This window comes from Aphis gossypii, chromosome 1 (assembly GCF_020184175.1).
Source record: "Aphis gossypii isolate Hap1 chromosome 1, ASM2018417v2, whole genome shotgun sequence".
In the NCBI taxonomy this organism is placed as follows: Eukaryota; Metazoa; Arthropoda; class Insecta; order Hemiptera; family Aphididae; genus Aphis; species Aphis gossypii.
The window spans coordinates 68,991,268-69,006,745 of NC_065530.1; the positions used below are offsets into that span (position 1 = coordinate 68,991,268).

Genomic DNA, 15,478 nt, shown 5'->3' on the forward strand with positions numbered 1-15,478 from the left:
AATGACAGTAAATTTTATCAAATCGAAAACCATATCGAAAACATAGAACATAATATAATTACACCATCACCCAACATAATTGAAGCTGATATAGACATATTAAACATCCTACCACAATATTCTATAGCACACACAATCTCAACTGACCTCCAACACAATACAGATTTATCTAACAGACTTACCCAAAAATACGGCAACATGTCCTACATACTTGATGTTTTAGAATTAATACCAGGGGAAATAACTACCATTGATACAGAACATAGGTCTATACATTACCTAATATCAAAAGAAAAATATAATATGCCCACATCTTATATAGACATTTATGACAATTTATACAATCTAAAAAACTTCGCGATAAAAGAAAAATATGAACACATAGCATTATGTGTAGAAAATTTGACTAACAATGAGCTCAAATGGGAAATAATTAAAAACATGATATTTGAAATATTCAACGAAACAGAAATACACTTATTACTATGTTACACTCCCACCATAATAAAAAATAAAGAAACTAACATAATATCAAATATAAAAACACATACAATACCATTAACAACACTAATAATTCTACAAAGAACGACTATCCTCAATTTAATAAAATTTTCTATAAATATCAAATAGGGGAAAATGTAAAATCCGACGGAAATTGCGGATTATACGCACTAACTAACGCAATTAATGATAATAAACCAAAGATAATAATCACTCTAGCTGACATATTAAACATATTAGAAATATCAGAGTTACCTAATTACTGGTGGCACGATGACCAGCTCAGTAGCATCGCTAATCATTTCGGTTTCGACACATACATATATTCTGATTCAACCAAACACGGATATGTATACGGATCAGGATTTAGACCTCCTATAATGCTATACAATTTAAATAATGGAACACACTGGTGTCCCGGCACATTGATAAAAAACAATAGCAAATCAAATAAAATACCACAAGAAATTATTCACACAAATAATTACATCTCCTTAGAACAATAAAAAAAAAACAATATCAAATTAGAAACAAATATAAATTATAAAATAAAACATAATGAAGAAGTTCAAATAGTAAATACAATTATAACCGAAGATAGAGAAAAAATATACGATAAAGAAGGAACTCAAATTAAAATATCTAATAAATTAACGACAGATCAACATAATCAAACAATAAAATTACTAAAACAATTTATACATATATTTTCTACCGACACAATAAATATAAAACCAGCTAATGTACAACCATGTCAAATACAAATAAAACCAAATTCAAAAGAACCAAAATTTAATCCACCACATAGAATTTCACCATCTCAAAGGCAAGAATTGAAAACACAACTAGATAAACTAATAACGGCTAATATAGTCAAACACACAAAATCGAACTTTGCTTCACCTGCATTTTTAGTAAAAAAGAAAGAAAAAAATAATTATAGGCTTGTCGTTTCTTATAAAGATCTTAATAACATAATAGAATCAGACCAATACCCGTTACCCAGAACAATAGATTTATTCCGAAGTTTAGAAGGTTCCAAATACTTTACGACTTTAGACTTAAACTCGGGTTTTTTTCAAATTCCTGTGAGGGAACAGGACCAATACATGTTAGCTTTTACCACAGTACATGGATTAATGACTTTCACTAGACTACCACAAGGTTTCAAAAATTCAAGTGCAATATTTCAAAGAGAACTCAATAAAGCATTTTCAGAATATTTATACAAATCAGTCATTATATTTATAGACGACCTAGCAACTTTCGGAAGCAATTTTGAGATAGCTTTAGACAACTTAAAAAATGTTTTCGAAATAATAAGCCAATATGGATTTTCATTAAAAACCGCTAAATGTACAATATTTGCTGATAACATTGAACTATTAGGACACCAAATATCAAGTGATGGCATCAAACCTTTACCTAGAAACACAATAGCAATAACTAATTTTGAAAGACCCAAAACTGCCAAACAAGTTCGAAGTTTTCTAGGATTAGCAAGTTACTATCGGAGACTAGTAAAAAACTTTTCACACATAGCCAATCCATTATTTCAATTAACTAAACACGACAATAACAAAGTCATAACTTGGAATGATGATCACGAAGACGCATTCAATAACCTAAAAACAATTTTAACATCTGAACCAGTAATTGCACATTTTTCCGACGATAAAGAAACTTATCTAACTGTTGACGCTAGTATAATCGGTTTAGGAGCAGTACTAGAACAACCAGACGAAAACAACAAATTAAGACCAGTAGGTTACGCATCACGAAAAATATTAGACTCTGAAAAAACATACTCGTCCACTACTTTAGAGCTTTTAGGTCTAGTTTTTGGAATAACTTACTTTAGAGAGTTTTTATGGGGACGAAAGTTCACAGTATTCTCTGATAATATAAGCTTACAATATTACAAAAATTTGAAAATACCATCTGCCAGAATAGCTAGACTCACATTAAAAATATTAGATTTTGATTTCATAATAAAACACAAAGCCGGTAAAGAAAATAAAGTCGCCGACTGTTTATCTAGAGAAAACATAATGAATATAATAGACGCTGTAATTTTTGAACACTACTCACATTCTAATGAATTTGAATCTATACATAATATAAACATTGATAAACACACAGAAATAAACATTATAGAAAAACAAGAAAATGACAGTTTCTGTATTGAAATAATAAAAGCAATAAATAATTTACCTACATCTAATAAATATAAAAGACTATCAAGGAGATACATAATAGCAAACCAAATATTATATTTAAAAAGACATATTCCCAAACAAAATATAGATAACGCTATAGTAATTCCAAAAAGTTTAGTGACAAATATAATCACAGCCTACCATAACCCCCCCCTCTAGCAGGACACATGGGCATAACAAAAACAATAAAAGCAATTCAAATAAAATATTATTGGCCAACTTTAATAAACGATGTAACAAATTTTATCAAATCTTGTCATCAATGCCAGATAAATAAGAAATCACAAGGTAAACCAGCAGGTTGTTTACAACCAATACCACTACCCCAATGCAAGCCATTAGACAGAATAACTATTGATTTCTTAGGACCATTACCCACTAGCAACAACAAAAAATATATACTTGTATTCACATGTCAAAGTACTAAATATGTCATAGCAAAAGCCACCAAATCATCTGATGCAAACACAGTAGTTAAATTTCTAATACAATATATTACACAACATGGTGTACCTAGATACATCACATCAGATAGAGGTCTACACTTTAAAAATAAAATAATGAATGACGCATGCGCAAATTTTGGCATAAAACAAATATTTTCATCTAGTTACGCACCTCAATCTCAAGGATTCACAGAAAGAATCAATGGGGTAATATGTCAGGCCATAAGACACTATATAAAAGACAATAACCAATCAAGGTGGTCTTTCTATTTACCATACATAATATTTAGCTATAACAATTCACCACAAATATCTACAAACTATAGCCCATATTATTTACTACACGGATTCAATGCAAATATAGGCATAGATACACAAATAATTCCCGAAAACTTATCTTATGACTTTAAAAAATCACTTGAAGAAATAAAACAAGTTAGAGAAAACATACCAGAGTACATAAAAAAAGCTCAAAATACACAAAAAATAAATCACGACAAATTACACAAACTTATTACATATGAACCAAATCAACTCGTATTAGTAAAATTTCCATTTCAAGAACCAAATAAAACTTCCAAACTAGCCCCCAAATATAGAGGTCCATATAAAATAATATCAAAAGTTAATGATGTCAACTACATAATAGAACTTATATTAAATAACAAACTAACACAAGATGTTGTTCACATTAGACGATTGAAACCATACTTCCAAAGGGACAACTTTGATTCAAGCGAAGGAAAGGAATATAATACACACAGTAGTAACTAATATTAAACAATATACAATATGTCAAAAATAAAGCTACTAATATTATTATAAATATGATACTATACATAATACCACATGCTAAAGGGTTTATAGCATACGATTGCTCAAACACTAAAATGAATATAACATCATTCAACACATTAAATGTTGATGATTGCACACCTCCAATGCCGAACAAAATAGAAAAACTCCCTACAATAAAATTACTACAAATAACAGAAACAAAACAAATACAATTTCAAGCATGTTATATCATCGCTGACTATTTAATAACGAGATGTGCAGGCTTCGATGATGCACAAATTGTAAAACATGGGTACTTCACAGAACTTATACAAGCAGGTGCAGCTCAATGCGCAGATGCACACTTTAAACGAGCATATACATTTTACCAAGGCACAACTGCTAACAATATAAAATAAATCAAACTATGTACTTTTCCGATGTCATCAGAGGCAGAGTAAACCATGATGGTGACTGCACTGGAGAAACATTCAAAACAGACAAATATGAATGGGACAACGTATTGGTACAAGCAAAATTTAAAATACTATTATCGGAAGGAATGGCAACTGCTAATAGCAGAGATAACGTCATCATACTTCCCACAGGAACACGCCTAAGATTATCCGACTCATACGGCATCGATTCACACAAAGGCGAAATAATATGGACATTTAATAACAAACAAACTGTAACACCAATGATTATGACACATTATATGAAGGTCCAGCTACATTAATAACATCAAAAAAATCACTTGATTCAACCACGGAAATACAAACATTTCTAGTCGAATCAGATAAAATCACTTTTGCATTACAAAAACTAAAATTAGACTATGCATGTCATATACCAGTATTTCAAACCGAACACCCACGATTGTTCATTTTAGTTGATCAAGAAAACATACCATTTTTTCACACAAAACCAATTTCTACGTACAACACAGACCTTATGGCATATATAAATACAAAATTTGTCTATATACAAAACATTCTAAAAGCATCGATAACTTCAATGTACATCGATCTAGTAACCAAACAATGCAACCTAGAAAGACAAATACTTATGCAAAAACTATCAGTAGCATCATACAGCTTATCCGAATTTGCTTATTCAATGGGTGAAGGACCTGGATACACAGCTCTAAAATCAGGAGAAATAGTATATCTATTAAAATGCAAACCTGTAGACGTTGAACTAGACAGAAGCCACAGTGCATGTTTCCAGGAACTACCAGTATTATACAACAAACAAAAATTATTCATGGCACCAAAAAACCCACACTCTACAAAATATGGAACGGAAATCGATTGTACAATAATACTACCAACAGGATACTTCATGGAAGGAGAATGGATAAGCATGTCACCTAACTACAATGAACTAGGTTCAGGGAAAATACCACAAACATTGAAACCACGAACAACCTGGACTTGGTCATACAGAAGCCCAGAGCACTTAATGAATGCTGGATTATACTCCAGTGATATGATAAATGCTTTACAAAACACTTACTATTCCCACAAGAAGTCGACGCAGCACAAAGCAATATAGCAAGACAAACAATGGGTTATAACACACTCGATCAAGGGCTAAAATTAAAACCACATATTGATGGAGAACTAATAAGCCAATTAGTCGATGAAAAATTAAGTAAAATGTGGGGTTGGTTTGTAGGATTCGGAAACTTCATATCCGGACTTTTAGGAATATTCACAGCATGGAAAATTTTAATGATATGTTTAAATACTACAATTAACATGTCAATATTATACCAAACATTTGGCTGCAGTTTTAAAGTACTAGCAGGTGTATTTGCAAGCCTGACACATTATTTTATGCATAAATCACATTCAAAACAAAAATCATACACAAAAGATGAAGAACCGATCAATGAACAAAACACTTATTTATTAAACACATTACAGAACAACCCACATCACAAATTGTATCACAACCCACACCACAATTACGACAAGGATACCCATCCATTAACATTGAAACATCAAGTAGATCATTATAAAGAAAATATAATTGTCAGCTCTATCACTTAATAATAAATAAAACGTATATTAAACATAAAAAATAAATTATCAACAACTATAAAATTAGTATTAATTACTGTATCATTACTAACATTATATAAGATACTATAATATTCATAAATAAATTTAATTTATAAAGGATTATAAAACTAACATATTATGAAACATAATAATAATTAATCATATACTCATATTAGAATATCGATACATCAAATAACTAGGTACTCATCACATTAATCTAACTTAATTTTATATACTTTATAACTATATAATATCTATACAAAGGAATTTATAGTATAAAAAAAAAATTTTTTAAAAATTATATACATAATATAACTAAACAATAATAATCCATACATTTAAGTAACTAAAATTAAGATTACACGTAAGAATAAGAATAAGTAATAAGAATAAGTCTAAGAATAAGAAATAAGAATCGACTATATTTTAATTCACAAAATATTTATAACATAAACAATTAATTATCTACTAACCTAATTCGATTTTCAAAATCCATCAACAAGAAGTAGCTTATATTTATTTATGCAAAACATCTCTCAAAGAAGAAAATGGCTACATCACTTCAAGCAAAAATCATTAATCCAACTCCTATCAAAATATTCATCACATCAAGACCAATCTCAACACCAGCCAACTTCACAAATACAAACCAGAAAGAAACATAAGCCACAACAACAACCACAACCAACACAGGACAGAAAATACTTCCCGAAAAAGGAAATATAAACTAGGTACGTAAAAATAAAAAAAATACTAACTGAAACTAAGATTAAAAGCTACATTCAAACTAACAAATTATATTCAATCACTTTTTTTTTGTTTAAAAAAAAAAAAAAAAAAAAAAAAAAAAAACATTATTAATTGTACCTTAAAACTATACTTGATTATCATATTATTTATAAAAAAACAACACAAAGCACTTAACCAAACCTATTTTCAATTATATACAATTCTATATAAAGAACACAATCATGTATAATTTTACTTATTTTAATATTTATAGCATCATAATTAGCATTACAAATTGTTAACCATTTTTTTTTTAATTATATATAAATAACATACTACAAACATAATTATGTACAATCACATTCGTTTTATCATTATATAACTTCATTAACTTATAAAAACCATAATGTATAACAAAATTTGTTCAAATTTTATTTATGTAACACCGAGTGCACCGTGAGGGCACGGTGCAAATTGAAATCCCGTGCAATTTGTAATATAATAATCACAGAGTTATATTATAATAAATGTATAAAGTATAGATTTCCAATTATAGGCATACTTAGAGAATGTGAAACCAAATGCAAGTGACCAATGGCGCCATTTGTAGTAAAATAAAATACAAAACAAAGCTATAAACGGGGGACCATTTGTATTAGAATTAAAAGGTACGATGTATGGAAGTGATAGTAAATTGGTGATTGGTAAATAAATAGCCATATGGTTATAATTATTAAATGATGGTAATTGAATGCCTTGTCTACATTATTTTATTCGCTACGATATATGTTATATCGATGTGAAATTATATATATTTAGATTCCACTTACCTTCTTTATGGATGGTCGTATTATTTGGATTGCTATAGATGTCTCGGTGTCATGAGTTGATGAACATATTAATTATGATCTTATTACTCTTTACACAAACTATAGAATATTGGACTCGAGTTATAACTTATATTGTCTATTTGGTTGGCATAAATATGAAAGGTCGAATAAAGAATAAAATTTGGTTGTAGGATTTAGGATGAGCATTATTGGATGTTAGGTAGTGTATGTACAATTGTATAAACATTTAGTTTTAAGAATGAAGAAGATATACCAATATAGGTTTATACTTAGAGAATGGTGAACCAAAATAACGTTAGAAGTTTCTTGAGAATATGTAAATAGAATTCGTTTCTGAAAATCGATGTTGGCGAATCCTCCAGGTATCTTCAGTATTGGGATTCACTACTACGTTCTTGTGAATTACGCTCTTGTGCACTGTGGTCTTATACGCTGCTGCTGCTCTTGTACACTGACGGTTTTTTGGTACACTACTCCTTTTGTATATACTACGCGTTTTGTACAGGCTACACCTTTTGTACACACTACGCCTTTAGTATACACTACGCCTTTAGTACACACTACGCGTTTAGTACATACTACGCGTTTAGTACACACTACGCCTTTAGTATACACTACGCCTTTAGTACACACTACGCCTTTTGTACATACTACGCGTTTAGTACACACTACGCCTTTAGTATACACTACGCCTTTAGTACACACTACGCGTTTAGTACATACTACGCGTTTAGTACACACTACGCGGATGCTGTGTGGGTGTTATGGTTTTTATACACTTTTCCCAATACATAAGGTCATCTGGTAAGGTCAGGTCGCTTATGTGACCCGAGTGTTTATTGCGTAATTTTGGTATTTGAATTGGTATTTAGTTTTTAATTGGTCACTTGCATTTGGTTTCACATTCTCTAAGTATGCCTATAATTGGAAATCTATACTTTATACATTTATTATAATATAACACTGTGATATTTATATATTACAAATTGTTTTGCGGAATAAATAGTAAAACCACGGTTTAAGATAATATATACTATATAGTATATAGTAAACGACTTAAACCGTGAGTAAAACTATATAGGATGAATTAGTAGTTGGAACAAATATTTTGTGGAACAATTTGTAGCGATCCGATATTATTACCACCACGGCTATAGGATACTATATCCATAACCGTGATTACCACAGAATGGATAAATTACGATGAGATAATAAATTCAACCTCCATAGCCGGTTTATGGTTAGTTTATGTTTACTTCTTTGCTGTTTACGGTTTAGCCGGGTTGGTTGGCGGGCTGTAGTTATATATATATATAGGTATACCTATATTATACAATACTCTTTTCTCAAATACACACTTATTTACTCCTCGCCCATTCGTTGTTTCGCATCCCTTACTTCTAAGGCGTAGCTGTTGAATGCTGGTTGACGGACTTCCATTTTAAAGTAAGTTGCTATTGCTGTGAGTTGGTTGCTCATTATTTATCTCTGAATCTATTCAATCTCAATTTAATTATTACCGATTATACTAATCTAATATTGTGTTATTATAGTGTTATACTATAATTCGACTTGTCTGTTATTGTTCGACATAACGCGTTCCTACCTCGTGTTTGTCTGATTTTGCGAAATTCTAAAAGACAACGTTTTTACGTAAATAATTGTATTGTTTTTTTTTTTTATTTAAGTATTTGTGAATCGTTGAATTAAATACGAAATGGCTTCCGAAATTACAAACAATGGAAACGGTGAAATGTCAAAGGAAGAACGCAAGGTTTATGACCGACAAATCCGGCTGTGGGGTTATGATGGACAAAAAAAGTATGTGTTAGGTAACTATGTAATAATTACATTTTTTTTATGCACATTTTTAACGCTTTCTAGGTTAAGAGAAATAAAGGTACTTTTAATCGGAATGCAAGGCTTAGGCGCAGAGATAGCCAAAAATTTAATATTGTCTGGTGTGAATTCTATTACCCTGAAAGATCATACAGAAGTGTCTATACTAGATTGTTGTTCGCAGTTCCTCATCCCGCGTGACAGCCAAGAACGTAATGTAAGTATATAGTATATACTACATCTGACCTCGTTATTACTAAGTTGTTTTAATAATTAATATGTAATTGTAGCGCGCTAAAGCAAGTATGAGTGCTGCTCAAAAGCTTAATCCAAATGTCAAAGTCATTGTGGATACAACACCTATTGAACAAAACGTTGATAGCTTTGTTACCTCATTTGATGTTGTCATAGCCACTGAGTGTTCTCCAACTACTTACAAGAGATTGAGTGAACTATGTAGAAAAGCTAAAGTGAAATTATTTATAGCTGATGTTTATGGTTTATTTGGATACTTCTTTCAAGACGTGTAAGTAGTTTTTTTTTTTATTTTTATTTTTGTTGTGTTGGTAAGCACATGTGGAGGGTATTGGATAGTGATGTAACAATGTGATTTACATGATCTAAATTGATATCATCCAAAGAGTTATTTGAGTTATGTAAAGGGGGTATTTTGTTTTTTTGTTTTGTAATGTTTTTTGTTGCTTTCCAAAGTGCGTTAGTTGAACTGTTTATAGAATTTAGATTGTGTTGGTATTTTTCTGTATTGAATTTTTGGAAGGCATTTTTTAGAAAACTTGCAAGGTTGTTATATATTTTTTTGTCACTTTGTAGATGATATCTTTGCCATCTTGAGCGAGCTCAACATTTTTCGGCTAGTAGTTGTAATAAGCGATTAGGAAGTTGAGCATTAAATTTTTGGGGGGTTGGATTACCTGTAGATGAGTTTTGTGCTGTATTTTGAATGATGGTGGAGAGTGTTTGGACTGCATTGTCAATAACTAAAGTTCTTTTAGGGGTATGCTAGGCTTAATGTTATTTTAGAAATTTTTTTCCAGTTAGTTTGATGTGGTGTAAGAGTAGGGTGGGTTTTGAATGTTATTGAAGCATTGTTTAGGGTTAGAAAAACTGGAGAGTGATCAGAGGAAAGATCTAAAGAGTTGGTTATGTTATGATTGATATTATTAGGGAGTGTAGTGACAAAAAAAATTGAGGATGTCTGGGTATCTGTTGATGTGCGATGGCCAGAGTATGTTGGGCTAGGGAAAGAGAGAACCTTTAAGTTATTGTTTAATATGGAGTTATACAAGACTCGGCCTCTGGTGTTAGAAAATTCTTGATCCCCAAAGGTGATATTTGCAGTTGAAGTCACCCCCAACAAGAAAGTTGTTTCCAAGAGATTAAAATTAATGAGTAAAAATATTAGAATTTATTGTAGAGTAAGTAATTAGTAATTTTATAATAACTAAAAAAAATATATTGAAATTATAAATATTTATTTTATTGTTTTAGTAATTTCAAGCATAATTTGTATGGTGAAGTGTTTCTAGACAATAAGATCTATACTGATTCTCTTCCAGCAAAAATACCACGGGCATATTTTTTGACTTCAGGTATGTTAAAATTCAAAATTGGTATTATTGTTGGTTATATTATTCATTTATAACTAATGCCTACCTAATTAAAATAATTAAAATTCAATTTTAATTTTTTTAGCTTTATTAAAATTTCAATCTGAATCTAACCGTAAACCAAATCCTGATACTTGCGAAGAAGATGTTGATGAATTGAAATCCATTGTTAATCCAACTTTGGATCAACTTAATATTAGTAATAATATATTTGATGAATACTATGGGTAAGTTTATGAATGTACTTTGTAATTATTCAAATGAAATTATTAACTAATATTCAATTATTTTACATTTTAGTGAGTTATTTTGCGAATTGAGTCCAACAACTTCTATTATTGGTGCTATGGTATCCCAAACTGCCATAAAAAATGCAATGGATAAGCCTATTGAAAAATATAATGTATTCTTTTATGATCACATTGAACATGAAGGACAATTTCATTTGTTATAAACACTTAAAATCTACATAAAAGTAAAAATAGACTGTCCTTAAATGTACTCAAATAATAGTAATTAAATACTCTAATATTAAGATTTGATTTAAAAAATGTTTAAGTTAACTGTTAGTAATAATTGTTTTTTTTCTGGTTTCATTAAGGATCTTATGAATTTATAAGTTTTGCATATTTTTTTTTTTAAATTACTAATAAAATCAATTTAAAACTTCATTTTTTTTTTTTTTAATATAATTCATTATAATTTATGATGGTTTCACACAGCCCTTACGCCTGTGTCTCTCCTTATCCATTCATACTGCCATTGGCCCAGGTAAAAGAATAATGAGGTTAAGCTGATAAAACTGCGATGGCTCATTGTTACGAGGCTGACACTTCAGCCTCGTAGGTTGCTGGTTCAAATTCTGTACCGTGTATTAATTTTTTCACTAAATTTTCGATACCTCTTCTATAACCGACCACATAACCTGTGTCAAGTCAAATGGTTCTTCTGCGAGGAGGTTGCTGTGCGATAAAAATTGCTGCTTAGGATAACATGAGAATTTTATAAAATGTAAGTAGTAGAACTTAGAATATTAAGGTACATTCATGGTTAAGGTAAGGTAGAAGTGAGATATAATACATTTGAGTTAATTGAAAGTTGAATTATTAGAAGGAAAAATTTGAGAGGTTAAAGGAACACAGTAGGTATAGAATAATTAGACCAGCTGGAATCCATGGGATCATTTTTTTTTTTCATAAGTCAATATTAATATAGAAAAACAAGAAAAAGACTATAGAATTTTGATTATCTGAGAATCTAAAATATATGTACAAGACTAAGTTTGTTACCATATACTCATTTTTTTTTTTTTTTACAAATTTCTATGATATTAAACAGATTGAAATTAAAATACATATTTTGTTAAACTTCAGTCGAGTAATTAATTATTTTAATTGAATCCGTTAATTATGTGTGATACTTAGATAATTTCTTTCCTGTTCCTGTTTTTCAAAATTATGAATTACTATACTCTATTATAATTAGAGCCTGGATTTGTATGTTTTTGTATATTTTTTTGCTTTTCACTTTTTAATATTTTTGTTAATTATCTTCAAGAATCATACTAATTGGAATCCACTGCTAAATTTTTATTTTGCAGTTTTGTCTATAAATGCATATTTCAATGAATGTGCTGTCACAAAAAAATGTTGGTCGGTAGGACACGGAATTAGAAACACAGTTTTAGTTATCTTAATTTAAAATATGTACTACCTATATGTAAAATATTATATATATATTTCTACATTCGGAATAGTTGAGATAATCCCATCATATTAAAATATATAGTTCATCAGCTGTAATATAATAGTTATATCGTCATTATTGATGTAGTACATTCAATTTTACATAGTTATGTGGGTAGATATAATAACTATCAAGATCTAATGATTTTAAGCTCTTTTAAATTTGTCCCAATAACTTCAGTAGATTGAAAACGATAATTTTTGATATACAAGCGCTTATTAACATAGCGATGGTTTTACTGAAGATTTTGTAAATGCTTATTTGTTGCATATTTTAATGATTTTTACTACACAATATTATGACATATTTTAATACTTTCTAGTGCATATAAATCAGGGCTCTGGTTATAATTATTGATTCATTTTGTAATAAAGATATTGAGATATTGTAGGATAATTTAGCATAAAAAAAAATATTTTCCAATCGGTTGATGAATTTTGTGTCAATTAGTAATAAATTGTATAATATTATTTTAATTAAACACAGAAAATATTTATATTGGAACATGTTACAAACGTGTACCATGTATACTAAAATTAAAATTAATTTAAAACTATACTTAGCAGCAGACATGTTTAGGGTCATGACATTCTAATTCATCAGCAGTATTGTAAATTATTTTGTTCATTAAGAACAGATTTTTTCTAAACTAGAAATGTGGTTATTAATTTGTGACAAGATATTTTTCTATTTAAAATCTGCCTCATGTATAAATCATGAATATTAGTTTCATTTTTTTGTGTGAAATATAATTTTCCCATAGTCAAATAAAAGCTTATTAAATTGTTTCTATTGAAAATGAAATATCCTAATACTGACATACTTAATAAATAACTTTTATTATGGAATAAAACAATTTCAATTAAAAAGATATTCATAAAATATAACACTTACTTTCGAAATAGTGTACTTGTTAAGAGTTTTTAGTGTCAGAAGTGTAGTGTTCACATACAAACATGATCATATATATATATAATTTTGAAAAAGTTATATTATTAAAATATATTTAATAATTAAATAATAAATACTCACTGTAAAATATAAATACAATAACTATTTGTAAATATATTATATTTGTCATTGATGCATTTTATTGTAATTATTATGATTAAATTTAAATGTTTATTTCCAACTATTCCAGAATTGATAAAACTAGCAAGAGAAAAAATGTTGAATATATTTTTCAAGAAATATTTGAATATGTATTCTAAATACAAAATAAAGGTATTCTTTACAAGACTAGGGCCATCAGTCATTTGGTTATGTGAGGGGAGGAAGGAAAAATAAGTTTTGCTTGACTGCTATCCATCGATAATTGATTGCTACCATCGAGTACAGTACTTAACATAAATTGAATAAGTAATAACAAATTATATGTCAATTAGGCTTGATGAAGCAATAGATCTTATGAATTATTGGATTTACTCTTATTTTAATAAAAAAACTGAAAATCTTTAAATTTAAGATTAAAATTATGTTAAAAGTGTTCATTATAAATATTTAATATTATATAATCATTTTAATAAAGAAATCTGGTAGGTAGTTAAAAGAAGTAAAAGCAGAAAAGAATAGGATAAGTTGTTTGGACTAAATAAATGGAGATGATTTATTTGCAGTTTATTATTAATATTAGCTGACAAAAAGAAAATAAATGGGTAGATTATAATAATTGATATTTAAATGATTTTATTTATTATTTTTCCTCTTGTAAGAAGTCATACAAAGTATTGATGACGACAATACACATAAAATTTTATTTTTAAAATTAAGAAACTTAATGGCTAATAGTAGATTATATCAATAAGCGATATTAATGTATCATCAAAGATAATATTAAACAATATTATCTACGAATTAAATTTGTGGATATCTCAATATATTCAAATTTAATATTGATAATTAATATAGTAGCCAGAGAAAAAATAAATAGTTAAATGGTCTACTTATATATAAATGTATAAAAAAAAAACCATAACACAAATAATAATATATAAACTCAATTACGTAAACTTTCAAATGAAAATGTTTGAAAATAATTTAGTAAATAAGAAAATAATACATAAAATATAATTCTTAAGTTTAACTAAGTGATTCAAAACCAAAATATGAACACATTAAAAACAATAACATGGAATAAATCAAATCTTTTAGAAATGATTTTGTCTTGTTTTACTTTGAAAATGAAAACTGAAGTATATTATATGTTGTAAAAATAGAAAAGAAAAAGATCCATTTAAAAAGCGATATAATTGTATATTTTCTTTTTGAAAAAAATTCACATTAGACATCACACAGAAAAAAAACTATATACATGTGTATCAAAATAATGAACTCAAGGAATATTTTTTATCCAACATTTGATTGTTATTAAAACAATTTATTATACATGAACATTTATGTATATATAAATAAAATTTTTTTATACATATACATATATGATAGATGTATATATTATGTACATACATATTTTCGTTAGTACTGTAAACTAACAGGTAACACTTTGACTAAGTACTTTTTAATAATTATGTTTGCATATAATTTTAAAGTGAAATTGCACTAGTTTTATCGAATGACCGATAAGTAAAAACAAAAAAAAAAAAAACAAAAACAAAATAATAATAATAAAAAAAAAAACCGGCAGCATTTCTTATTTGATAAGAAAAAAAAAAAACG

The 15,478-nt window shown here is 28.4% G+C and overlaps 1 protein-coding gene across 1 annotated transcript; it reads left to right on the plus strand.

The window, feature by feature from the left end:
- The first annotated feature begins 8,838 nt into the window (after positions 1-8,838).
- LOC114121681 (SUMO-activating enzyme subunit 1) lies at positions 8,839-11,730 on the plus strand. The gene is made up of 7 exons (XM_027984116.2): positions 8,839-9,038; positions 9,281-9,413; positions 9,477-9,648; positions 9,722-9,957; positions 10,941-11,041; positions 11,145-11,286; positions 11,360-11,730. The coding sequence occupies exons 2-7, from the start codon at positions 9,310-9,312 to the stop codon at positions 11,511-11,513; spliced, it is 909 nt and encodes a 302-aa protein (XP_027839917.1). The 5' UTR covers positions 8,839-9,038; positions 9,281-9,309; the 3' UTR covers positions 11,514-11,730.
- The last annotated feature ends 3,748 nt before the right edge of the window (positions 11,731-15,478 follow it).

Bases quoted from the DNA above. Each gene is read 5' to 3' on its own strand.
- LOC114121681 (XM_027984116.2), top strand. From the start codon at position 9,310: ATGGCTTCCGAAATTACAAACAATGGAAACGGTGAAATGTCAAAGGAA. The intron at 9,958-10,940 runs GTAAGTAGTTTT...TTATTGTTTTAG, and splicing joins GGATACTTCTTTCAAGACGT to TAATTTCAAGCATAATTTGT. The intron at 11,042-11,144 runs GTATGTTAAAAT...TAATTTTTTTAG, and splicing joins GGCATATTTTTTGACTTCAG to CTTTATTAAAATTTCAATCT.